General features: G+C 40.3%; 1 protein-coding gene across 1 annotated transcript; it reads left to right on the top strand.

Moving 5' to 3' along the window:
• The first annotated feature begins 2,361 nt into the window (after nt 1-2,361).
• Nucleotides 2,362-24,270, top strand: MED30 (mediator complex subunit 30). Its single transcript, XM_037502456.2, has 4 exons — nt 2,362-2,567; nt 15,979-16,137; nt 17,603-17,707; nt 23,907-24,270. Exons 1-4 carry the CDS (start codon nt 2,391-2,393, stop codon nt 24,000-24,002), a joined length of 537 nt encoding a protein of 178 aa, XP_037358353.1. The 5' UTR covers nt 2,362-2,390; the 3' UTR covers nt 24,003-24,270.
• Nucleotides 24,271-25,004: the final 734 nt, after the last annotated feature.

The following is a 25,004-nucleotide window of genomic DNA, read 5'->3' as shown; positions in this document are numbered from 1 at the left end:
GACTGGAGAAGGAAGGAAAAGGATGGAGAGCCAGGAGACCTGGAGGAGGCATATGAGCGAAGAGACACGTGAAGAAGCTGCGCTTGCCACTTGGTCTTGGATGGGTTGAAGCAGATGTGGGTGAGAGACCCATGGGGAAGTTAAAAATAGTAGCTATTACAGCTTTTATCTTGATTTTGATTTTGCTCTTTTCATTCCAGAATTGTCTTGCCATTTCTGCCCCATTCCTGTGAGTCTCCACCAGGAGGTGCCTCAGACTGTGGCGGGCTTTCTGGTCTCAGTTGGACATTTACCCACGAGGGGGCGGGTGACTTAGGGTGTTTGATTTGGAAACTTTATTCCTTCCCTTCTCTTTGTTGCACACTCATTGCATTAAAGTTCCTTTCCATTAAAGGTCTTACACAGTAGAGTATGTTTTGTCTTGATGTAGCGGATGGCAGAACCTATTTAAAAAGGGCAGGTTTGGGGGTTCTGGGGTGCTCCTCACCCTGCCCTATACCAATATAAAACATCAAATCCTGGAAAACATTTGCAGACCTCTTCAGGATTTGGCACTGGTCTTCCTTGCCCCATGATTCCCTCATAGAAAAGAGTCCAAAGTTCAGTACCCTTCCCACTCACTACTTCCAGGTCCCAACTTCCTGCAGATTGTCCCTGATCCCTAAATCCTTAGGATCTTGATATTAGGGTCTTGAATGTTTGTTTCAAGACCCTCAACACAAAATTAGTATTCTATCTCCATGAGACCAGGGCTTTTATAGGATTTGTTTACTATGCTATCTCAATTCCTAGTACTCAGCACACAGGTGCTCATTATTTGTTACTGGTAGTTACTCACTAAGGAGTTACTTATGTTTTAAAACATAAGGAGTTAATTACTGTTTTAAAAAGCTGTATAATGGTTCACATTGTTTTTAGTAACTCCTGTAACTTTCCATTGGAGTGTTCTAAATGCAATAATTTTGTGCCTATCACTCATTCTCACTGTCTTGACTAACTTGCCTTTTGTAAATGGGCAGTAAGATGTAGGGGAGAGAATGGTTTTTGTTTTATTTTTCTTACATTTCTAATGTAAATGTATACATTTACCATGTAAGTTTGTAATGTAAATCATCCAGCCATCATTCCACATTTGTTTAGCACATTCTATGTGCCAAAGGCTGAATGCTAAGAACACAGTAAGTGAATAGAACAGACATAGTGTTGTTTTTTTTTTAAACATTTGCATCCTAGCTTGTGTACAGTATGAGGGAAAGTCAGTAAATAAACCCCAAAACTTATAGAGAACATCAGACTGTAGTTGTCGAGTCACTCAGGGTGTTGCAAAAATAAATTCTACTTTTTACCCAGGCAGAGGAAAAACAAACGTACTTCAGGAATGGTGAGCTCAAGAAAAGCTTTATTACTCATGCATGAGGTCCCAGACCTGGGGGCCCCATAAGGTCTGAGCACCTGTTTAAAGACCAAGGGTTCTTTTTATACACAACTGTCTCCATGTCTGCTAAATTGATAGCATCATTTTTCAGAAGGCACAACCTTTTGCAGGAAAGTCCCCAGACAAGGTGGTGGGGGTCGAGACAAGGGGGGAAAGATGCAGGCATTCGGGGATGGTTGGAGAGACAGACCACCTTGACCAGCTGCCCCACCTTGTAGATAAGAGCGCTGAGGCCCTGGCCATGAATCTTGCAAGGGAAGGAGCTGCAAGTAAGCAAACTTGTTGATTATGCCTGCATGGGAGTGTTCATTGCACCTAGGCTGGAAGTTCTGCTGGAATCTTTATTACATTCATTGCTCAATAATATATTTTCGCTTCTAGGGGAGTATTGGGAGGAGGGTAATTTTCTACTTAGGAGGACAGGGAAAATATGAGTAAATAAATTGAGTAAGGACTCACAGGTGACCAGTGGCAAGCTGAATAGATTAAACAAGTACATTAACTCCTCTAAGCCTACCTCTGAGCTGCAAAAGGACACTAATACTACAAATCTCACTAATTTCCTATGAGAAAAGCGCTCAGCAGGGATCCTAACCTAAAATAAAACCAGCTCACGCCGGGGAAACCAGCTCTGGGAACGCCCACCCGCTCCCAACACTCGCACCGCCCACTCTGGCTGGAACGTAACCGATGATTGGTTGAATAGTCTGTCCGTCAATCCGTCAGCCGAGGGCCTAGAAGGAGCTCAGGGTGCCGGCGTATGGGCGGCTCACATTTGATGACGTTTGATGACGTATTACGTCAGGGCGGGCGGAAGTCGCCGCCGCTGTTTTGAATTTGGGCCGCCCCGGGCTTACTCGCCGGGGCCCACGGCACGCCTGGCTGCGGGCCACGCCCGGCTGGGCCCCCCAAAGTCAGCTCCTGGGCCCTGTGGGCCTGCGGCGGCGGTGGCTCCATGTCCACCCCTCCGTTGGCGGCGCCGGGCATGGCGCCCGGGCCCTTCGCCGGGCCCCAGGCGCAGCAGGCCGCCCGGGAGGTCAACACAGCATCGCTGTGCCGCATCGGCCAGGAGACGGTGCAGGACATCGTGTACCGCACCATGGAGATCTTCCAGCTCCTGAGGAACATGCAGGTGGGCCTGGGAAGGGGGGCGGGCGGGCGGCGTGCAGAAAGCGGGGTTTGGGGGAGAGGGTGACTGCTTTAATCGTTACGCTGGGCTCCTGGGCGAGCCCCAAGTGTAGGGCTGCCCCCGCTTACATTCAAAAGTGTGCCCCAAAGATGTGTCTGTCCCCAAGAGTCTGGGTTGTGATGTGAGGGTGATGTTTGCATGCAGGCACCAGACTTTCTGCAAGATGGAACCCGCATTTTCTAGATTTGACCGAGGTCTCTATTCGGCAGACTTTTCCACCTTTCCCTCTTTAGGGGACTTTAATTTTCATCCAATCTTTTGACAGCAGAAAGGCTCCAAGGAGTTGAATAATTCAGATTCTACTACCACTTACTTTAAACCTAATCTTGGCATAATTCACGTGCACTAGAAAGCGTTTATTTAAAGTTTTGTTTTAGGTATATACTTGTGAAACCGTCGTCCACAACCTGAAAATGTTTCCTCAGACCCTTTGCAATCTTTACTTTTGACCTTCCGTACTCCAAGAAGCCTTCGATTTGCCTTCTGGCTCCGTAGATTTAGTTTGCATTTTCTTGAATTTCATGTGTAGTCCTTATTGTTTGTTTCGCTCCTTCGACTCATCGTCTGTCCTTAGTTCTTTTCTGTTGCTGAATAGTGTTCCGCTGTGTGCATGTATCACAATTTGTGTATTTGTTATCTGCTTGTGGACATTTGAGTTGTTTACTCTTTGAAGCCATCCTAACTAGTGCTGCTATAAATGTTTGCCGACAAATTTTTGTGTGAGCATGTGTTTGATTTACCTTGAGTAGGGTTCCTTTTTTGTCCACACCTTCTCCTGCACTCCTGTTGGAGGTCTTCTTAATTGGTGCCATTCTCACGAGGTTAAAGCCATAATGAGATACCACCTCATGCTGGTGAGAATGGCACCTCTTGTTAGAAGAAATGATGAACCTTTTTTTATGTGTTTTGTTTGGCCTCCTGAATAACCTCTTTTGGAACACTAGATGCTGTGCTGCACCGGGCTTGTGGTTGAAACGGAGTCACAGGCCTGGCGTTGTTCTCTTCTTGTCCAGTACAGAGCTTTATCCTGGGATGCTTGTGTGTTGTTAACAGGTTCTCGAACTCTAGTTTGTTCTGGGTTCCTTTGGTTTGATTTGAGCCCTGGGGAGTGGAGGCAGGTGTTTTGGCTATTTCAACCTAGGAAACCTCGTCCACGAGGAGTTCCAGGTGTTCTGATCTGCTTCTCCCTGCTTATTCAGGCTCCACCTGTTCTATATTGAGAGCCCGAGACTCAAGCAGGCATTCCTCACTCTGCTCCCCCACCCCTGCAGCTCTCAACAGTGCACCCTCTGTCCTGTGTGCCAACTCACACACCCCTTATCCAAAGCAGTGCCAGGTCTCAGGAGTCCCCTATGTTGATGTGTGCCCAAGTCAACAGCCATAGGGGGCTCTGCACAGCAGTCACCCCTCCCTCCTGTGATTTGTAGTGCCTGGTTAACACTTAACAGTGGAGTTCACGTAAAGCTTTTCCTCTGCCCTTCTACCAGACCTTTGCTTCTAAAGTGTCTCTGGTTGTCCAGTTTTCTCTTGGTTTTTTAGCTTTGTTTTACTGCAATTTAGTTGTGGGTGCCTGGGGCCAGCACAGTCTCCACCCTGCCCCCAAAATTATCTTTGTCAGGCAAAAAGAGGCATAACCGCAAAGTGAGACAAACTTTATTCACTGTCAGGGGCTGCATTTCAGGAAACACAATACCAATGTGTTGTTGGAGTGCTCCCAGATCCCCCTTCTCACAGGTCCGTATAAAAGGGCAGAAAGAAAGGGAGATGACAGAATGTGTTTTGAAAGAATAGGGTTGGTAACTTATTTGACTGTACATGATTAATTGCCATGCAAGTAACCTTTAAGCAGAAAGCTTGTAGTTGGTGATCAGCAGTATGTTCCTGGTTTTACTGTCCACTTAAGTTCCTGCAGCATGAAGACAGGTGCAACGTATGTGTGTGACACTTTTCTAGTGGTTTCCTGAGGATGTTTTAAATGCCCTTCATGTCAAATGACTCCATTTAGAGAATAGGTGTCACATTTTCCCCTTTATATCAAAAATTTCTTAGGGAATGCATTGGTGATTTAAAAAAAAAATTTAATTTGGTATCATTTGCCCCTCCAGGTTGGTGTTGTCCTATCCCAGGTTGCCTATCTCATGAAGGGAGGAAACGGGATAGGAAAGTGTAAATTATGCTTGTGGTTTAAGGCCCATTTGAGCAACGAGCAAGGGTCAGGGACTAATTCAGTGTCAAGTTATTATATGTTGTTAGTTCCACTTGTTGGGTGCTGATTATTTTCATGGAAATTATGATATGGATTAAAACAAATATGAGATAATTTGAACACAATGTAAACAATACAGATTGATATTAGTGATAGAATTTGTAGACAAGAGTGAGGAATGGCTTCTGTTCCTGATGGAAACTGAGAATATCAAAAAACTTAAAATTCAGGGCCTCCCTGGTGGCGCAAGGGGTTAAGACTCAACCTATGAAGCTCACCGCAGCCACTGCAGCATGATTTCGATCCCTGGTCAGGGAGCTACCCCACATGGTGCCGCAGACCTCTCCTGACTCACCCGCTGCTCCCCTTCAGCAGTGTATTTCAGTCAATCTGCCTGTTCTGTTCCCCACTCTGTCTCTCGTGAATCCTCTCTCACTCCGCAACTCCTGCCTACACCCCGGTTCTTGTATGTATAAGTAAATAAATCTTTTAAAAAATAAACCTTAAAATTCAGTGAATTTGTACAAGAGACAATTTTCAGTGATTTAGTCAAGTTAAAAGTTATAGTCATTTCCAGCTCCACTTGCTGAGAGGAATTTATCCACTTGGAGCAAGATATATTAGCAGCGGTGCACATCCAGCCTTGGGACGCAAACAAGCACTGCTCTGTGGTTATCAAGGATTTCTGGATAAAGAGTCATTAAGGGCTGGATTTTGAGCTCAACTAACTGCCCATGGAGTTAGCTATAGCTTTCACTAACAATTTTAGTTGTTTCTTATCACGTTCTCACTTAGCTTTTGTTACATCAAGTTAGGAAAACATGACACTTAGGAATCACACCTCTTCTGAAGGATTATATCCTGCAAGGGTGGTCACAATCCTGAGTGTCCACAACTATTGTCCTCATATTTAGAAGGATTCTCGTCTGGATGGTCATGTATTATTGCTAAGGCTTGCTTTGGTCCATAAAGGATGTTGGGGTCTTCAGAAGCTTTACTAATTGCGGATTGTGAGGATTTTAAGAGGGGAAGTTGGACGTCTAAAAGACACTGACCAGCATCTCCAGCTATTGAGACTGGCAGATGGCCAGGTTACTCATACAGGCACAAACAATGGCATCCTAAGGAAGCACAAAGTGCCCCTTTTAGAGTCCGGCCGTCCGGATCTGTTTAGAGGTGTGGATGTCAGAAGTCAGAGTAGGAAAAAACCAAACCTCTATCATGTGTGAGCACACAGGAAGATTCTCTCTACATCAGAATTCAGTTGAAAGGGTTCTTTTTTTTACAGAGGGGAGTTTTGCAGCCAGAAGGGTGCATAGAAGGGCAAGATGAGAAAATAAAACCCTGACAGTTTAGAAAGAGGCTGGCAATTCCTGGATAACAAGTATATGAACAGAAGTCTTCTCAGTTATTTGGTGGGGGTCAGGGTAAAACAAGAAGGACTTCCTTTTCCAGGAGGTAGCCCTATGTGGTAGGTTAGATCAGATGGCGCTGTCTGGTTACAGTGAAATTTGAAAGAGCAATGAAGTTGGAAATGGGTATAACAAAGGATTGCTGGATAAAGAGTCATTACAGGCTGGATTTTAAGCTCAACTAATACTGCCCATGGAGTTAGCAATAGTTTTCACTAACAATTTTAGTTAGGTTTCTTATCATACTCCTCACTTAGCTTTTGTTACATCAAGTCAGGAAAACATGTCACTTAGGAATCACACCTCTTCTGAAGGATTATATCCTGCAAGGGTGGTCACAATCCTGAGTGAATTTGAACTTCCAAATCCATGGAGGATTGGTCATGACTGAACCGTTCCCCGGAGAGAGTACCTGCTTCTACCAAGTTTGCTAAATAATGCTGTGGGGAAGCTGGAGATAGCTATACATAGATCTTCAAATTAGTATTTTTATGTTTTCCAGGTTAATTACTTAGAGGTGGGATAGGTAGAGCAGATGGCATTTCTAGTTTTGTTTTTTTGAGGACTCTGCATATGCTTTCCAGTGCCTGCACCAGATTACATCCCCACCAGCAGTACAATGATTCCTTTCTCTCCACACGCTTACCAATACTTGTTTCTCTCTCTTTTTTTTTTTTTTTTGGTTGATTTTAATAATGGCTATTTTCTATCATAGTTTTGACTTGCATTTCCTATTGGCTCTGTCTTCTTTGGAGAAAGATCTATTCAGATCATCTGCCTATTTTTTAGTCAGGTTGCTTGTTGAGTTTTGAGTTCTTTATATAGTTTGGATGTATGCCCCTTGTCAGATATATAATTTGCAGATCACTTCTATTTCATGGGGATGACTTTTCTTTTTGATGATAATTTCTTCAGCTGTGAAGAAGCTTTTTAGTTTAATATAGTCCCTTTTCTTTATTTTTGCTTTTGTCTCACCTGTTTTCTGTTACATGTTTTATGGTTTCAGGTCTTACATGACGTCTTCAAGCCATTTTGATTAATTTTGTGTACGATGTTAGTACACAGTACTTTCACTCATTTGCATGTGGCTGTCTAGCTTTCCCAATACTATCTATGGCAGAGTCTTGCCTTGCTTCATTGCATTTTCTTGGCTCTTTGTCATAAATTAATTGTCCATCTATATGCGAGTTTATTTCTTGGCTCTCAGTTCTGGTCTGTTAATCTGTTTATCTGTTTTTATTCCAATCTAATGCTGTTTTGATTACTATTGCTTAAGGTACAGTTTGAAGTTAGCATGAAACTCCATTTTGGTTCTTTTTTTCTCTAACTTATTTTTGACATTCAGGGTATTTTGCAGTTCCAAAAGAATATGGATTTTGATCTGTTTCTATGAAGAATTTTGGGATGTTAATATGGATTGCATTGGATCTGTATATTTTGTACAAGTCTTCACTTCCTTAATTTTATTTATTTATTTATTTATTTTTTTGTGGGACCTTCCCCTGCGGCCGGGGAACGAACGGTGCTGCAGAGGCTCCGGGCAGCCTCGCAGCCTAGCGCTCATCCGCTGTGCCACCAGGGGTAGCCCTCACTTCCTTAAATTTATTCCTAGATATTTAATCTGTTTTGATGTGATTGTAAATGTGATTGTCCTAATTTCTCTTTCTGCCAACTCATTATTCATGTACGGAAATGCTGCCTTTTTTGTGTGTATTAATTTTGTATATTTTTCTGTATGATTTATATGATTTTGTAACCTGCCACTTCACTCATTTATTATTGCAAATACTTATTTTTTACTTGGGTCTTTGGGATTTTCTATGCGTATTATTATGTCATATGCAAATAATGATAGCCTTATTTTTTTCTTCCTTTTTTGGATACTCTTCATTACTTTTCTTGCCCTGCTACTGTGTTTAGAACTTCAATACTGGGCCTCCCTGGTGGTCTAAGGGTTAAGTCTCATGGCCTGGGTTCATTCCTCGGCCAGGGAGCTAACCCACATAGTGTAGCAGACCTTGCCTGTCTTGCCCACTGCTCCCCTTACCAGTGTATTTCAGTAGATCTGCTTGTTCTGTTCCACTCTGTATTTGGTGAATCCTCTCCCCCTGCCCATACCTCTGACCTGCACCCCAGCTTTATGCAAAAATAAGATCTTAAAAAAAAAAAACAAAACTTCAATACTATGTTGGATAATAATGTTGAGAGTAGATATCCTTGTCTTGCTCTTGGTCTTAGTGAAAAGGCTTTCAGTTTTTCAGTATGATGCTGGTTAGATGTGGGTTTGTGACCTTTATTATGTTGTGGTAAAGTCTTTCCTTCTCTACCCATATTGTTGAGGGATTTTTTAAAAGTGGACTTCACATCTTGTTATATGTTTTTTCTTCTATTGAAATGATCATTGTCCTTGCTTTTGTTGATGTGGGATATCTTATACATTGATTTGGATATGTTGAACCATCCGTCCATCTGTGGAATAAATCCCACTAATCATGGGGTGTGATTCTTGTGATGCTGAATTTCACTAGTATTTTGTTAAGGATGTTGCACCTGTGGTCATCAGAGATGTCTGTAATTTTATATTTTTAAATTTTATGTGTTTTTGTGTCAGTAATTGTTGGGGGACAGGATTTCCTGAACAAACTCCACAACGAGGTTTTTCGGACCCCAGACCAAAAGGATCCAAGATACCAAGAACTACAAATCCCATAATGTCATCACCTCTGAAGGGAGGGTTGCTGGGAGCTGAGGGTGGAGTTACGCAGCCAGGTTGGTGTGTACCCAGACAAGTGGGCCTTGGGCGTCTTTGGCTTTTTGCCAGCTTTCACCTGCTATTGGGGTTCCAGCTCAGTGGAACTGGTAGGACTTAATCACCAATTTATCTCTCTTTCTCCTTGAGTTCTTCCTTTCTTCATTTCCCCTTTTTGTAAATAAACCTCTTATTAGCCTTTTGTGTGTGCCTGCAGCTGAGTCTCATTTCAACTCTGTTTTAAGCACACGGTGAGGACCCACAGCCAGGCCAACCCATTTCACATAGGAGTTGCCCTGTAACATAATGACAGCATAAAATGTGTTCAGAATTTTTTCTTTTCAGTTTTTTGGTAAGAATTTGAGAAGGATGCATGTTAGCTTTGAAAGTTTAGTTGAATTTATTAATGAAAACTTCTGGTCTTGGGCTCATTTGTTGCAGTGCCTATATTTGCGATGGTCTGTTCAGATTTCTGTTTCTTCCTCATTCATGCTTGTGATGTCTCTTTCTAAGAACGTGTCCATTTTCTTCTAGATTTTTTTTGCTATGTAAACCTTAATAATTTTTATGATCTCTGTATTTAGTAGCTGTTGTAACATCTTTTGTTTCTGATTTTTGTTGATTTTTCTCACTTCTTAGTGAATTGGGCTAAAGGTATATTTTATTTGTCTTCTCAAAGTACCAGTGTTACGGAGCAGCCCCAATATAAATGTTACAGGGCAAGGAGAGGGGCAGCCCAGACCCTGCAAACCTGCCTCTTCTAAATGGGTTCTGCCATCCGCTGCATCAGCACAAAACATATGAGACTTTAATGGGAAGGAACTTTAATACAACTAGTAAACAATACAGGAAAGGCAAAGAATCTAGATTCTAAATCAAGCACCCAAAGTTACCCGTCCCCTCGTGGGTAAAACTCCATCCAAATGGGATTGGCCCAGAGCAAGGCCCCAAAGCCTGTCACAAGTCTAAGGTATCTTCCAGTGGGGACCCACAGAAAAGGGTCAGAAACAACCAGAAAAGCCTGGAAGGAAAAGAGCAAAATCAAAATAAAAGCTGCCACTGTCACCTCCCCACGGGTCTCACCCACATCTGTGTCACCCAGTCCCCAACCAAAAGACAAGCGCAGTTTCTTCACGTGTCTCCAGTCTCCATGCGCCTCCTCCAGGTCTCCTTCTGGCTCCATCCTGCTTTCTTCCTCAGTCTCCTCTGCAGCTTCTTCTCTCCCTGCTCAGCTCCACCCTCCCTTGGGTGGGGCAGGGAACCTGGAACCTCCCCCTTTCCTGGGGACCACCCTGTTACACCAGCTCTTGGTTTCATTGATTGTTTGAATTGTCACTCTGCTGTATCGTCTCTAATTTTTGCATTTCCTTCTACAGGGTATTGGCTTCCCCTTCCTTTTTCTCATTTTTTTAGGTGTAACCTCATATTTTTGTGTGTGTGATTCTTTTTATTTTATGAAGTAGGCCTCTATTGATAAAAATGTCCCTCTTGGTATCATTTTTGCTGTATCCCTCAGATTCTGATAAATGATGTCTTCATTTTAATTTGTCTTCAAGAATTTTTTATTTCATGTTTGATGTCCTGTGGACCCAGTACTTGTTCAGCAATATGTTGTTGAGCCTCCACAGAGTTGTTGGTTTCCTCCTCCTCCTTTGGGTTGATTTCTCATTTTTTACCACTGTAGTCTGAAATTGTTACAGAGCAGCCCCTATATAAAACGGGGTGCCTGACTGTGGGTCCTCACCCACGCGCTTAAAAGGACTTATCAATACTCTACTGCAGGCACATGCGAAAGGTTAATAAAAGGTTTATTTACAAGGGAAAGGGAAATGAGGAAATGTACAACTCAGGGAGAAAATAGGGAAATGAAGTCTTTAATGCGTCCTACCCGATCCCCTGACCTGGAAACCCAATGGCACTCTCAGAGCTGGCCTTGCCGAGCTGGCGGAGAGCCAAAAGGGCGCCCCCCAAAGCCCACGTGTCTGGTTTTCTACCAAACCTGGCTGCTTAACGCCACCCTCAGGTCCCAGCAACCTTCCCTTTGGTGGTGATGGGATTCGTCTTTCCCAATGTCCTGATGGCTTTGGTCTGGAGTAGGGGTGGGGTCCACAAAGCCTGCAAGGAATTAGCTTTAGGACATCCTTTTTCCCCTAACAAAATGATGTTTGATATGATTTCTGTTTAGTAGGTAATTGGTTCCTAAGATTAATTGAGGACCCATGATATCCAGGACACCAGGAAACACCTGCAGGGGGCCAATAAAACAACAGCAGGGGAGAGCCTGCACTGTGGACTGTAGGTGGAGGAGGAGATTGACTTTCAAATCCCCCAGGCAGATACTGGCACCTCATTAGCATTGTCGTCTTAAACCCCCTTGCAGGGAAATGGCAGCCACGCCACAACAGTTCCACTGACTGCCGAATAAGGACTACATCTTCCCTCTCCAACCAAGGGGCGGGGCATGGATTCAGATTGGATGGCCCCTGCACCCCATATATTCCAAGGATCCCTCCCTATTCTGTGCAGTTGTTCTGCCATGGAAACTGCCTTCTCAGACCCCTCCCTAGTGCACTATTGCTAAATAAATTGCCGTCTTGCCTCACCTGGATGTGGCTTTGAATTTTTTCTTGGCTTAGTCAAGAAGTGAATACCCCTCGACCTGACATCTCAACTCTCATAAGTTTATTGAAACTTGTTTTGTATATCAGCACACGGGCTATCCTTGAAAATGTTCCATGAACACTTGAAAATAACGTTGTTTTCGGTGTAATTCTTTGTAAATATCCATTAGGTCCAGCTCACCTAATTTGTTAGTTAAGGACATTGTTGCCTTGTTTTTCTGTGTGCTTGGCCTGTCCACGTCTGTCAATGGGGCGGTAAAGTTCTCTACTATTGTGTTGCTGTCAAGGTCTTCCTTTAGGTCTGCTAACATTTGCATTATATTTTCTTGTGCTGTGTTGGGTGTGTGTGTGTGTGTGTGTGTGTGTGTGTGTGTGTGTGTGTGTGTGTGCATGCATGCTTGTCTTTCTGTTGTATCAATTTGCTTATCATTGCCATCATTTTCTTGTTAACCTCTTTTTATTGTGGTTGCTGCCGTTGTGCTGCACCGTTGTGTTGGACTTTTTTCCTCCCCTTCACGTTAAGTCTATATTGTATTCCGTGCTTACATGAGACTCTTAGCTGGGTTTTCTGTTTCTAATCTTTCCAACCAATTTGCCTTTTGATTGGTGGATTCAGCCCTTTTACATGTAACATGATCATTTGATACTCAGGTACTCACTACTGCCCATTTCTGGTTTGCTTTCTGCTTCTGTTTATCACTTTGTTCAATATTTTTGTGAATTTTCCTTTCAGAATTTCTTCTAAGGGGGGTTTAGTGGTGGTGAACTCCTTCGGCTTTTATTTTTCTGGGGAGGTGTTTATTTCGCCACCATATTTGAAAGAGAATTTTGCCAGATAGAGCATTCTTGACTGGTAGTTTTTATCCTTAAGGATTTTGAATGTCCTGCCACTTCTCCTGGCCTGGAGATTTTTTTTTCCTGAGTGATCTGATGGTAATCTGAAGGTGGTACTTTTGTTACTTGCTTTTCCTTCTTAGCTGCCTTCACTATTCATTCTTGGGCTTGGACTTTTGATAATTTCCCTAATGTCTTGTTGTGGGTCTCTTTTCATTTAAGTAATTACCTGTTGTATTAGCAGCTTTGACTTGTATATTCAGGTCCTTCTTCAGGCGTGGGCAGGTCCCAGTTATTATTTCTATGATTAAGGTCTCTGTTCACCTTTCCGTCTCTCCTGGGATAACCATTATGGCACCTTTCCTAATAGGTTTGGATAATTGTAATATTTCTTCGTCTTTTTAAACTTACATTTCACTCTTCTTCCACCTGAATCACTCCTAGCTTTTATCTTCAAACTCGTTAATTTGTTTGTTAGGTCTCTGTTACTCCCGCAATTTTCTGTAGTACTCTCGATCTCATTTGTTGAGTTCTTCACATTCTGAATCTGTTAGTTTATTTACAACTTTAGTCTCTACCTACTTTTCATTAAGCTAATTACTGAGCTCATTGTTTTTCTGAGTTTTCTTGTGTGTCTCTGAGTTTCTTTGTGGTGTCTAGAATTCATTATCCATTGGATCATAGTAGTCTAGGTTTTGTTTCTAGAGAACGTTTTCTCCTGTCATGTCATTTTACATTGAAGTGTCAGATTGGTGACATATTCCTCTGCCTTCCCATTAAACTAGAGTACAATCTCTGAGAGAATTTCTTGCTTTTTTCGGTAATAAAATCTAGATCAGTAACTTAAAACTTGAGCTGCATGTATTTTTCTTTTCCAGCAGGTGGTGCTATGGCTTTATTTGATTTTTTTTTGGTTACTGCTGGCTTCTGTATCTGCTTTGGGAAACCTGGAGATGGTGGATAAGCTGCTGTTGTGCCCATGGGGGAGGAAGGAATTTGGAGGGGGCCAGCTCCTATTGTGGATGTGCTGGTTCAAGTCTGTGGCCCCCACTGTTACCCTTCCCTTTAGAGAGGAGGCACTCTGAAGTTCTCCCTCCCTCAGGGCCTTTGGACAGCACTGCCATCTTTGTCCCCCACCCACCACCACCCAGACTGCCAACACCCCCACTCCATCACCTTGCACTTACAGATGCCTGGATCTCCATGATATCCGTTCTGGTGTAGTCTGTGTTGGTTTCCGAGGTGTAGAGCATGCTTCAGCCACACCCCAGCAAGGGTGATATTGTTCCTTAATAGTTGTTCCTTTTATGAGGAAGAACAGAGCATGAAACCTCCTTTGTTGCTTTCTTGGTGATGGTCACCTATATATTTTGTACTCATCTCTTTGACTTCTTTTATTGATAGCAGCATTTTATCACATCACTTCCTTTTTAATGTTCCATCTTTCCTCCCTTCTCTAATTGCATTGGCCTGTGCTTCCAGAACAGTGTTTGTTGATATTAGGGGTCTTAGTATAGAGAATGCTATCAGTGTTTTCACACTAACCATTGCACTGACTTTTTTACTGAGAAAAATGTATTTTGTCATGTTGGGTAATTTTCAAGCATTTCATACTTATTTTGAGGATACTGAATTTAGTTGAATGCCTTGTTAGTGTCTAGGGGGTGTGATGATATATTTCTAGATTATTATTCATGAGTGATTATGATTTTTATATATACAAAAATCAAGGATCTTCGGCACTATTATAACTTATTCTCTGTAGTATAGGAACCTTGTCTTTGGCATTCACTGCAGCTTCTAGAACAGTGCCTGGCATGTGAAAAGTGTGCAGTAATTTTTTTTCAGTCTTTCCTTTCTTTGAGAAGCTGATGTTGATATGAAAATATAATACCCAGACTTACTAAAAAGGTGAATTTCAGGAGGGTGATTCTTTGCATTTTATTAAATTTTGTTTTCCGTTATAAAAGGTTTCATCGAGTTCTTTCATATGACACACACTTCTTAGTGAATTTTAAGTATAGATTTACAGGTAAAATAAATCACTGAAGAGAATTAAAAACTCTTTTTTGTATATTGTATTAAATATGGCAACACATGAATAAGTCCATTTTTCACTTCATAGAAAGTATGGACAAAGTATTAAACCTTAGTAAATGCCTTTTTAAAGATACAGTGTTTCTGTATGAAATATATATTCATTATACTTATCACCTAGACAAGAAAGTAGGGATCCCTTGAAATTTTTCTCTACTTAGTCTGAAATTCCATAAATTGTGAAGGTTTGTAAAGAGAAATTGTATTGGAGGCAGGGGTGAACTCTTAATGCCTTACTCCTTAAATCTGTTCTGACTAATTCAACCTTTCTTATCACATTTCTTGAGGGATTGGCCTTAGATGCTTTAATGTTTGAGAATTTCTGAAAATCCTAATAAATCTTCTGAGATTAGTTGAAATAAGATATCTCCTTAATTTGTAAACCATTACATACAGGAAATTTGGAAGTGCGAGTAAAGGAGAAAATGAATTATTTAAGCTTATATTCCATTACATCTTTCATCAATTATGTTTAAGCTTTTCCAGTCTTTTCCTCATGTTTATGGTTTTATCTACTTGTAATGATAGTATGTCCTACTTTCTTTGAACATTATACATGCAGTTTTTGTTTACATTCCTCTCTCATCTGTTTAGGAAAGGAAAAAGGTATGAAATGAGGTTTAGAAAAATTGGACTAATCTAAAAAGTAGTGTCTTGGTCCCCAAGATAAGCAGACAGGTGATGTCTTATAATGAAAGGAAACAGTGTAAACATTGAATCTAAAATCATCCTAGTATTATACTTGAAGTGTAGGAATAAAAATGTCAGCAAGTCACAAAAGGTATATAAGTTCTAAAAAGTCCATTTCTATTTATCTGATTTTATCATGTCAATATGTAATTTTGGCTTCTCTTAATAAAACTAAGTTAAAAACATGTAAGCTTCTGAGATAGGTATGATCATAGCTGTTACTTATAAATAATGGTGTTCAAGTAGAGATTGACTTACTCCTGTTTTCTTTTTAAAGTAAAATTTTGGTTACATCCTAATGCCTTGTACATCTTAATTATTGTATTGCTAAGGTATTTTGAATTAGTTTGCAGTAGCAGAAGCATACTTTTCTGTTGCTGAAAAGTCCTGATTTTTGCTTTTTTTTAATTGCATTTTTAACTTCCTGGTTGAAATTAGCTTGCAGCCTTTTATAGTTTTAAGTAATAGTATATTTGTGCGTTCTTTGAAGTTATAGTGTCCCTCAAAATTAGAGGGGAAAAGAATTTCAACTTGTCAGAGGAACCCTTTGCTCTAGGTCTGTTTTGCAAACTGGAATAGCATGCCAAAGAACTAATAAATGAGTAGGTACTACTCTGAAATTTTAAAAATTGTGCTTGGTTGGTAAAAACAGTCTGCTTTTATGCAGTGCTTTTTAAAAAAGGTGCTTTGTTTTTGGCTAGCGTTACTTATGGAAAATCTTGATTTATTTTGTTTTGTTTGATAGCTGCCAAATGGTGTCACTTACCATACTGGAACATATCAAGACCGGTTAGCCAAGCTACAGGATCATCTTCGCCAACTTTCTATTCTCTTCAGGAAGCTGAGATTGGTGTATGACAAATGTAACGAAAACTGTGGTGGGATGGATCCCATTCCAGTAGAGGCAAGTTAATGGGAGGTGGCAGATGAATATAAGATATATCTCAATCGATTTGTGATTCCCTCCCATTTTACATTCTTAATTTTTCTTTGGCTAATGAAGAGGAATACATACACACAAACACAAAATTAGTTGGGTAGCTGGGTTTTATCCTGTTAATATTTATATACTTTATCATCCAGATTCCTAATGATTATTGTTGGGAGGAGAAAGGGGGTTTCCTATGGCAATTTTTTGCTATATCTGCCAGTGTCCTTGTCATTAAGTCAGTGTAGGAGTTTTAAGAGTAGTAAGACACTTTACACATAAGATTAATCAACTAGGTATATATTTTTATAGGTGGCCCTTTTCTGCTGTTGACAAGATATATTTTTGCTACCAAGAGTATCTAGAAAAATGTTCTCTCACTGCATATAAAGAACAGCTTCATGTGATCAAGGCATCCTATTTGATCAACATGTAAGGGTATGAACAGAAAGAGTAAACTGCAAAACCAGAAAGATGTGGGAGAAAGATCAGAAAAGTGGCGGCTATTGTTTTTTCCTTCCAATTGGAAAAAAAACAAAACATGTTTAGAAAAAAAGTAGGCAGAGATTGGGGGAAGAGGAGATAAATAATGCAGTCAGGAGGTCAAAGAATCACACAGAAAAGGAGACCAGGAGGAAGGACAGTTCTGCACCAACAGAGGAAAGAAAGCAAGGGTGGGTGTGGAAATCAGTAAATTTATATTTGTTCCATGCACTTGAAGTTTGGTCAGCTACCTCTTGGTTTACCTCTGTCCTATTCCTGCACTGTAATAAAAATGGTAGAGATTAGATGATTCTTGAAGTCTGTCATAATCAAACGCGCAGACCTCTCCTGCCACGGCCGCTGCTCCCCTCAGCAGTGTACCTCGGTCCTTCTGCCTGTTCTGCTCCCCGCTCTGGCTCTGGTGAATTCTCTCACCCTCCCACGCTTCTGACTATACCCAGTGCTTGTATAAATAAATCTTAAAAAAAAAAAAAAAGGAAACTTCAAATTTCATTAATAACTGCACATATAATTGTGCTGAAACTTTCATTACTATATCAATTGAAGTCTTTCTCCTACAAAACCTTTTCCTAACTAAAAAGACAATTTAGAAGTTTTCGTGTCCATTACAGTTCTAGATGGCAAATAAATGACCTTTATATAATGCACATTCATCGTTCTAGGAAAGATGAAAAAAAGCCTGTTCTGTCTCAACAAACTAAAACTTGTTGGGGCAGGACTTTTGTGGTATCTCACCCATTTTCTGGCAATTAAATATTTGAGTGAGTAGGATATTACTTAGTTGTATGAGACAACTAAAGGATTATTTTGCACAAGAAATTTCAGCAGCTAATGCATGCAGTGCATTGAAAAAATAAACTTCTAATGCTGTCATTTCAGATCACCTGAATTAAATATGGTTGATTTTTATGATTTAACTTTTGTTTGTTGCTCCCAGCAACTTATTCCATATGTGGAAGAAGATGGCTCAAAGAATGATGACCGGGGTGGCCCACCTCGTTTTGCAAGTGAAGAAAGGCGAGAAATTGCTGAAGTAAATAAGGTGAGTTAGTTGTACATCTTTATATCAAAAATACTGATAAGTTATAAGCAAATCTTAACTGGAGGTATAGAATTACACGAGGTTGTTTCTGTAGCAAATGTATGAACATTGAACTAAAATGTGAGTAGAAATGCCCTGTGGATAGTCAGAAGGGAGCTCACAGAACCCATACAGTAAAACTTCACAGGCGTTCAGTCATAATCCATTTATTTTCTTTTCCTAGACAGATTTCTAGCCCATAGCATAGTTGGGGCAGCAAGTGAAAAAATTTATAAATAGGAAACATGAATGTTTCGGTACCTGAATAAGAAATTAACTTAAGGGCCTCCCCTGGTGGTGCAGCGGTTGAGCGCTGGGCTGCAAGGCTGCCCGCAGCCTCTGCAGCGCCGGTTCGTTCCCTGGCCACCGGCGAGGGTCCCACAAAAAAAAATAAATAAAATAAATTAAAAAAAAAGAAAAGAAACTTACAAGATGTTTAGATATTTCTCATAAAAACAGGTACTCACAGTCCACCCCAGCCAAAGAAGGTGTCCTGAAGTAGACGAGGGCAATTCAGTTCATGAATATAGAAGTCGTTTAATAGCACACTTAAAATTTGATGAGATAGTAACAGGCATAAAATATCTTACACCACTATGTTTAATTTTAGAGGTTCTAGCCAGTACAAAAAAGACAAACAAGAAATAAACTTTAGAAAACAGATAATTATGTACAAACTGATAGGACAGTCTTTAAGAGTTAAAAGGGTATTATGCAGGATTGGTTTATAGTATAAGATAATGGTATTAGTTACATTATAAGGTCCTATTTATAACTGCAGCAATATTATAGTAGGAACTGATGAAAGAATATATGTATAAACTTCTCATGAAGGTGATAGACTGGTACTACAAGACTAAGTCTGAATAGTAATTCTCTTGAAAATACACATAGTGTAATGCAATACTAATCTAAAGAATATTGAAAATATGGGCCTCCCTGGTGGCGCAGCGGTTGAGCGCTGGGTTGTGAAGCTGCCCGCAGCCTCTGCAGCGCCGGTTCGCTCCCTGGCCACCGCAGGAGGGTCCCACATGGCGCTCAGACCTCTCCTGTCGTCCGCTGCTCCCCTCAGCAGTGTACTTCCGTCCTTCTGCCTGCTCTGCTCCCCGCTCTGGCTCTGGTGAATTCTCTCACCCTCCCGCGCTTCTGACTGTACCCAGTGCTTGTATAAATAAATAAATAAATAAATCTTTAAAAAAAAAAAATATTGAAAATATGCTAAAATATCAAGAACCACTACTTTTACTTTCTAAAGCAGGTGAGTAAAATCACAAAAATGGTCTTCCAGTCATGAGAATTTAATACTATAGAAGAGGAGTTATGGAGAATTATTCTTTTACATTACACAATGTATTGAAATGAATTTCAGAGTTGAAAAATAAGAGCTGATATTGGAGTTGCAGCTTCCTAGGTATTATGTGAAATGTAACACAAAATGCAGGGAGAGGCCAGAAAGTTAGTAAGCCACTCCAGATTGGTGAGTGGCAAGACCAAGTAGTTTTCTGCACCCACCAAACAGTAGAAAACAGAGGCCAGAGCTGGGTTCTGTCACATGTACTACCCAGGTAGTCTCATTACCACAATACTGTTTCAAGGCCAAGTCCTTAGAGCAGATTCTGGGAGCAAAAAAGTTCAGCAGGATACACATTCCAAGGACAAAGGGCGAGGAGCCTCCAATTGTCTGGATCATCCAGCCATTGCATCCTCTTGATGACCTTCTCAAATACCTGCAAAATAAAATAATTTGTACTTTTATTTAAAAGTCATAAACCTAAGAATATTTACAGCAAATTTTATGGATGATTAAAAATGTACAGTAGGAAATTGGTAGGGGATGAGCAGGGGACTGGGAACTTGATTATTCTTGCAGATCTAAATTGACACATTCAATTCTCTGTAATAAGTGTATTTCATCAGTCTGCCTGTTCTGTTCCCCGCTCTGTCTCTGGTGGGTCCTCTCACCCTCCCATGCATCTGGCCTGTATCCCTGGGATTTGGGGCAGGACACAGACAGGACACTTCCTTAGTCACCTATTCATGAGGAGTGAGAGTGATGGCTCAGGGCCCTTATCCCTTCCTTGGTTTTCCTCTCCAGGCCTCCCCTGCTGCCTGAGTTCGTACCCGCCGCTCATTTCCATGGAGAATCGGGTCTGTTCTCAGTGGCATCCAAGAGTCACCTGGGGATGGTTTACTCCTCCTGCTAAGACAATTACTGCTCCCCTTCTAATTTTCATCTTAAAAGTTTACCACCTTGCATCTCAGCTTTGTGCTACATGCTAATCGTTTTTCTAAGCCTTTTCCCTCTCCAGGCTTTTTTTTTTTTTTTTTAAGATCTTTGAGAATCAGACATTTGAGAACGCTTCCATTTAATAAAATCTATTCAGTTTTTTGCTGTTACTAACTTTGTGGCATAACCAAAGTAGATTTTACCCCAAGAGGAAAGACTTCATTTAGATTTTTAAAATATTTCAAAACTTAGCTTGTATTTCTATGGAAATTTTGTATTGTTTTTTTTTTTTTTTTTTTTTTTCTTTTTTTTTTTTCATCTAGAGGGGAAGTAGCCATTTGATGGCCCCATTGCTTTCACTTTTTAACTATTGTTACTGTATTTTAAGGTAGGTCTACAGAACTAGTAAGGTAAACAATGGTTAACTCAAATTGAAATCCCCCTAGAAAGAGGGCAGAATAGTTATCTAACAGTTACTGTTAAGTTATAGATGGAAAGTGCAAAATTGGATAATATGATCAATTGACATTGTTTTTTACTTTAAAAAAAAAATTATACAAGAATCAGGGTACAGGCCAGATGCATGGGAGGGTGAGAGGACCCACCAGAGACAGAGTGGGGAACAGAACAGGCAGACCGATGAAATACACTGCTGAGGGGAGCAGTGGGCACGACAGGAGAGGTCTGCCGTGCCATGTGGGACCCTCGCTGGCCGGCCGGGATTGAACCGGCACTGCAGAGGCTGAGGACAGCTTCGCAGTGCGGCGTTCAACTGCCTGCGCCACCAGGGGAGGCCCTGTTTTCTACCTTAGTGGCACACACATACACTGGTGTTTGGGAAAAATATAAAAGATTGTTAAATTTATATTCCTTTTGTCTATTTTGAGTTTCATTTTACAATTTTTTTTTTTAAATACATTTGTATGGTGGTGGTAAGAGTGTTTAATGTTCACAACAGCTTCAGAAGGATTGTTAGATTTTTTTTTTCTTTTGTAGTCTTTTAGGAAGCCTTGTTTTTTCTTAGAATATTAAAATATTCAGATATTTGTGTACCAGCTCCGTGCCACACACTGAGTGCAGGTATGTCTGCCATCATGCACATTTCACACACATGGTTAGTTTCTTCTTGGAGGACAAAAGACTAATGAAAACAAAACCATTAGGCCTTTTTAAATATATTAGCATGTGCTTATATTAAGTGATTAAATTGCTTTATGAACTTACATAATCAGTAATAGTTATCCTAGTCTTTTCTAAAACATTTCCATCTCATGTACTTGGAAATTGTACAGAACAGCCAGTACCTACCATAGTGGCATAAAATGTTTTATCACATGGATGGAGCTGGAAGGGCTTATCCTAAGTGAAGTCAAAAGGAGAAAGGAAAACACCAGATGATCTTGTATGTGGAATATAGAGAAACCAAACAAAGGGTCAGACAGAGAAACTTCAGTCCTTGCACATTGACTATAGATCTGAGGTGTTGGGGAAGAACATACGGGACTGTGGAAGCAGACTACGGGTGTTATAGTGGTGGGAGAGCCACGTAACCATACCTGAGGGAAGAAATCCTATGCTGTCAAAATATTAAGGATATAAAACAATAAAAATGTATTAACAGTATTTCATGTAAATCATCAGATGACAGAAAATAGCCAAGTTTTAGAGTTTTGACTTAACTACTTTTCATATCTTGGAATGCATAACCCTGATACATAAGAATGAACGTTTGAGATATGTTGTGAGAACATCAGAATGACTTTTTTGCTTAAGATTATTCTGTTGACATGAAATAAAAAGGTATATGGGTAGTTTTTACAAGGTTGACATAATTGAGTCTATGCACTCTGACCCAATTGTTACAGCCTTTATATGAATATTAAATTACATGGTATATCTTAGCATAAATAAAGTATCTACTTACATATTCACCTGTTAATGTAACAAATCAGCCACAGCTGATGGATTTTGATAATAGCAGCTGTCAACCTCTGTTAAAATCAATCAGTAGCAAGATTGTATATATTAAGTCTTGTATCATGTCATGAAAATTTATTTACAATTTAACCACTCATAAGCATAACTGTCAGCTTTGCTGTTGATAGTTTTCATGATGTGTTTTGGCTTTAGATAATTTAACTTTGAAAAACGAAGGAAAAATCTCCAAATGCCCTATAATTTTTTTAAGATTATTTATGCAAGAACCGGGGTACAGGCCAGATGTGTGGGATGGTGAGAGGATTCACCAAAGACAGAGCAGGGAACAGAACAGGCAGACTGATGAAATACACGGCTGAGGGGAGCAGCAGGTGGGACAGGAGAGGTCTGCTGTGCCATGTGGGATTCTCGCCAGCCGGCCGGGATTGAACTCAGCGCTGCAGAGCCTGCGGACAGCTTCACAGCGCTGCGCTCAACCACCTGCGCCTCCGGAGGAGGCCCAATGCCTTATATTAAAGTTTTTTACTATTGCCTAGAACTGACTGTTACCTTGAAACTCTATAATTTAGCTCACTATTTAAGAATGAGACCAATTTTAACACGTCAGAACTTAGATTTCTAAATGATACCAAATGGGATTTTTGGTATTTTATCATTTCTCACCTTAGTTGTCTGGGCCCACTTGGTTAGATACTTAATTGCTTAAATAACTGTGACAACTGAACTTGGAAAACTGAACAAGAAGATTGCATAACTAAAGTACCAACAGTATCTTTTACTCAATAAAAACTAAGCTTTAGATTCATGTCCTATGTATTATATAGTTAATCTTTTCAAGTATGGATTACATTTAAGATTATTATAGTCTCTAAAGCAGCCCTTTTATTTCTCTAACTAAAATGAACAACTTTTTTATTTCATTAAAAGGAATCTGGGCTGTTCACATCTCTATAATGAACATGTACTGCTCTATGTGGAGATATTTTAATATAGCATCCTTAAATAGTTCAAGTATGTTTTCAAAGGTTATTGAATAATGATTACTATAATAGCTAGGAAACACTGAGCAGAGGTTCTCTATTTTTGTCTTGTTTTACATTTGCCAGACATGATTTGAAGAGCATGGTTTATAAACTCAGTAAATAAGCATCCTTAGAAACCTGGATGTAAATATCCAGTCTTAGTTGTGGAGATTGTGCCATTTGTCTTCAGTGTTCAGATCTGCCCCATTGTTGAAAGACCAGTTGCATCAGGAATTGCATTTTTATTGTAATTCTCTATTGGCAGTTCATTTCATGCCTACCAGTAACATTTGTTGAATGCTGATTTACCTCGTAGATTTTTTTTTTATAGAGGTGGGGTACAGGCCAGAGTTGTGGAGGATGAGAGGATCCACCTGAGATAGAGCGGGGAGCAGAGCAGGCAGGCTGAAATGCACTGCTGAAGGGAGCAGCGGGAGAGACAGGAGAGGTCTGCCACACCATGTGGGTATGGCTGGCCCAGCCGGCCAGGTTCCATGGCCAGGAACGGAACCTGGCCGGCAGGGAATAGAACCGGCACTGTAGAGGCTGCCGACAGCTTCTCTGTCCTGCCGGGAATCGAACCGGCGCGGCAGAGGCTGCCGACAGCTTCACTAGCGCTGCGCTCAACCCGCTGTGCCACCGGGTGAGGCCCCTGCCTAGCCAGTTTTAATGCTTTATGTGGAAACTGAAGCAAAGAGGTTAATTTGACCAACCTCTAGTTAATGAAGGAACTGAGTAAACCTGCTTCAGAAGTTGTGCTCCACCACTTCTTGGAAAGCCTCTCTGCTTAGCAGAGGCTGGAGCCAAAGGCCCCCTCAGTGGGCCAAGTTAGAATTCTTTATGCCTTTCAGCGAGCATTTGTGGCCAGGAAAGAGGTAAGCCCTTCTGCCTAAAGAAAGATTTTTGCTTAATCTTCTAACTTCATGATCTAGATTTCATAAAACAGTTTTGAAAAAATTTTCTGTTTCTACAGAAACTCAAACAGAAGAATCAACAGCTGAAGCAAATTATGGATCAATTACGAAATCTCATCTGGGATATAAATGCCATGTTGGCAATGAGGAACTAAACTGATATATAAATTTCGTGCTTTCCACATGTTACACCAATTTCTCCCTCAAGTACTTTTTTCTCTTTGCAAAAGATTATCTGCTTTTGTTCTAGTCACTGGAATTAAATTCCCTATTTTTACTTTAAAATAAAAATTAATTTGCAAGTTTTTTTTCCCAATGATTCTGTGAAAGATTATTGTAATAGACTTTCACGGGGTTTTGGTTATTCTTCACAAATTGTCTTTTAAAAGCAAAATTAAGTGTTGTAAATAAATTTTTCAACTTGGTTAGTGCTGGTTTTGCTCATTTCATTACCACTCAAGAAAATGAAAGGTTTAAATATTTTTGGGTGAAAAATGAAACAGATGAACAATTGCACTTGAACTTTTTAAACTCCGTGTCCCAAACAAGTTAAAAATAAGAAAAGTTAATTTTTATAATGCTGAAGTAGATGAAAATTATTTTATCATGTTCAAGTGTTTGGCTTCAATCGGAATGATCTGCCTTTTTAAAAAAGTTTGAGGACAGAACAAATTGAAATAACTGCTTGCTACTTCAGTAATCCAAGAAGCAAGTCTTTATCTGGTTTTTCACATGTACCCTAAAATAAACGAATGCATCTTGCAAACAGTTAAGCTTTTAAGCATTTAAAATGAGATGGTTCTGTATGGCAAATGATTTCAGTTAAGTCCTTTATAGGTCTGCCGGTATCTGGTCTCTTGGGATTATAAAATAATGGATTTTCAAATCAAAATTAAATTCAAGAAAGAATTTTTAAACCTGATTCAGAATCCCCTAGCTGGTCTGGGTTCTATTTTTTAAAAAATAGTTATTTGACTTCTCATATGGTTACACAAAAAACTGGTAATCAGTTTTGGGGGGGCCGGGTGGGGACCAGGTTCAAAGTTGAGGTTCCAAATATAAAGTGCTTATTTTTCACTGTATTTTTATCTTATAGCATGTGCAAATACTGCCTATTCAAAAAATAGGTAACATTTCATTGTAAGTTATGAATATCC

Source organism: Talpa occidentalis, unplaced genomic scaffold (genome assembly GCF_014898055.3).
Source record: "Talpa occidentalis isolate TD23 unplaced genomic scaffold, MPIMG_talOcc4v2.1, whole genome shotgun sequence".
NCBI classification, from domain to species: domain Eukaryota; kingdom Metazoa; phylum Chordata; class Mammalia; order Eulipotyphla; family Talpidae; genus Talpa; species Talpa occidentalis.
The sequence above is the reverse complement of the archived record's forward strand: the minus strand, read 5'-3'. Positions and strand labels throughout refer to the sequence as shown.

What these genes read in the sequence shown, in the direction of transcription:
- MED30 (XM_037502456.2), top strand. Translation starts at nt 2,391, where the DNA reads ATGTCCACCCCTCCGTTGGCGGCGCCGGGCATGGCGCCCGGGCCCTTC. An exon ending in AGCTCCTGAGGAACATGCAG is followed by an intron (nt 2,568 to 15,978) that starts GTGGGCCTGGGA and finishes TTTGTTTGATAG; the next exon opens with CTGCCAAATGGTGTCACTTA. An exon ending in TGGATCCCATTCCAGTAGAG is followed by an intron (nt 16,138 to 17,602) that starts GCAAGTTAATGG and finishes TGTTGCTCCCAG; the next exon opens with CAACTTATTCCATATGTGGA.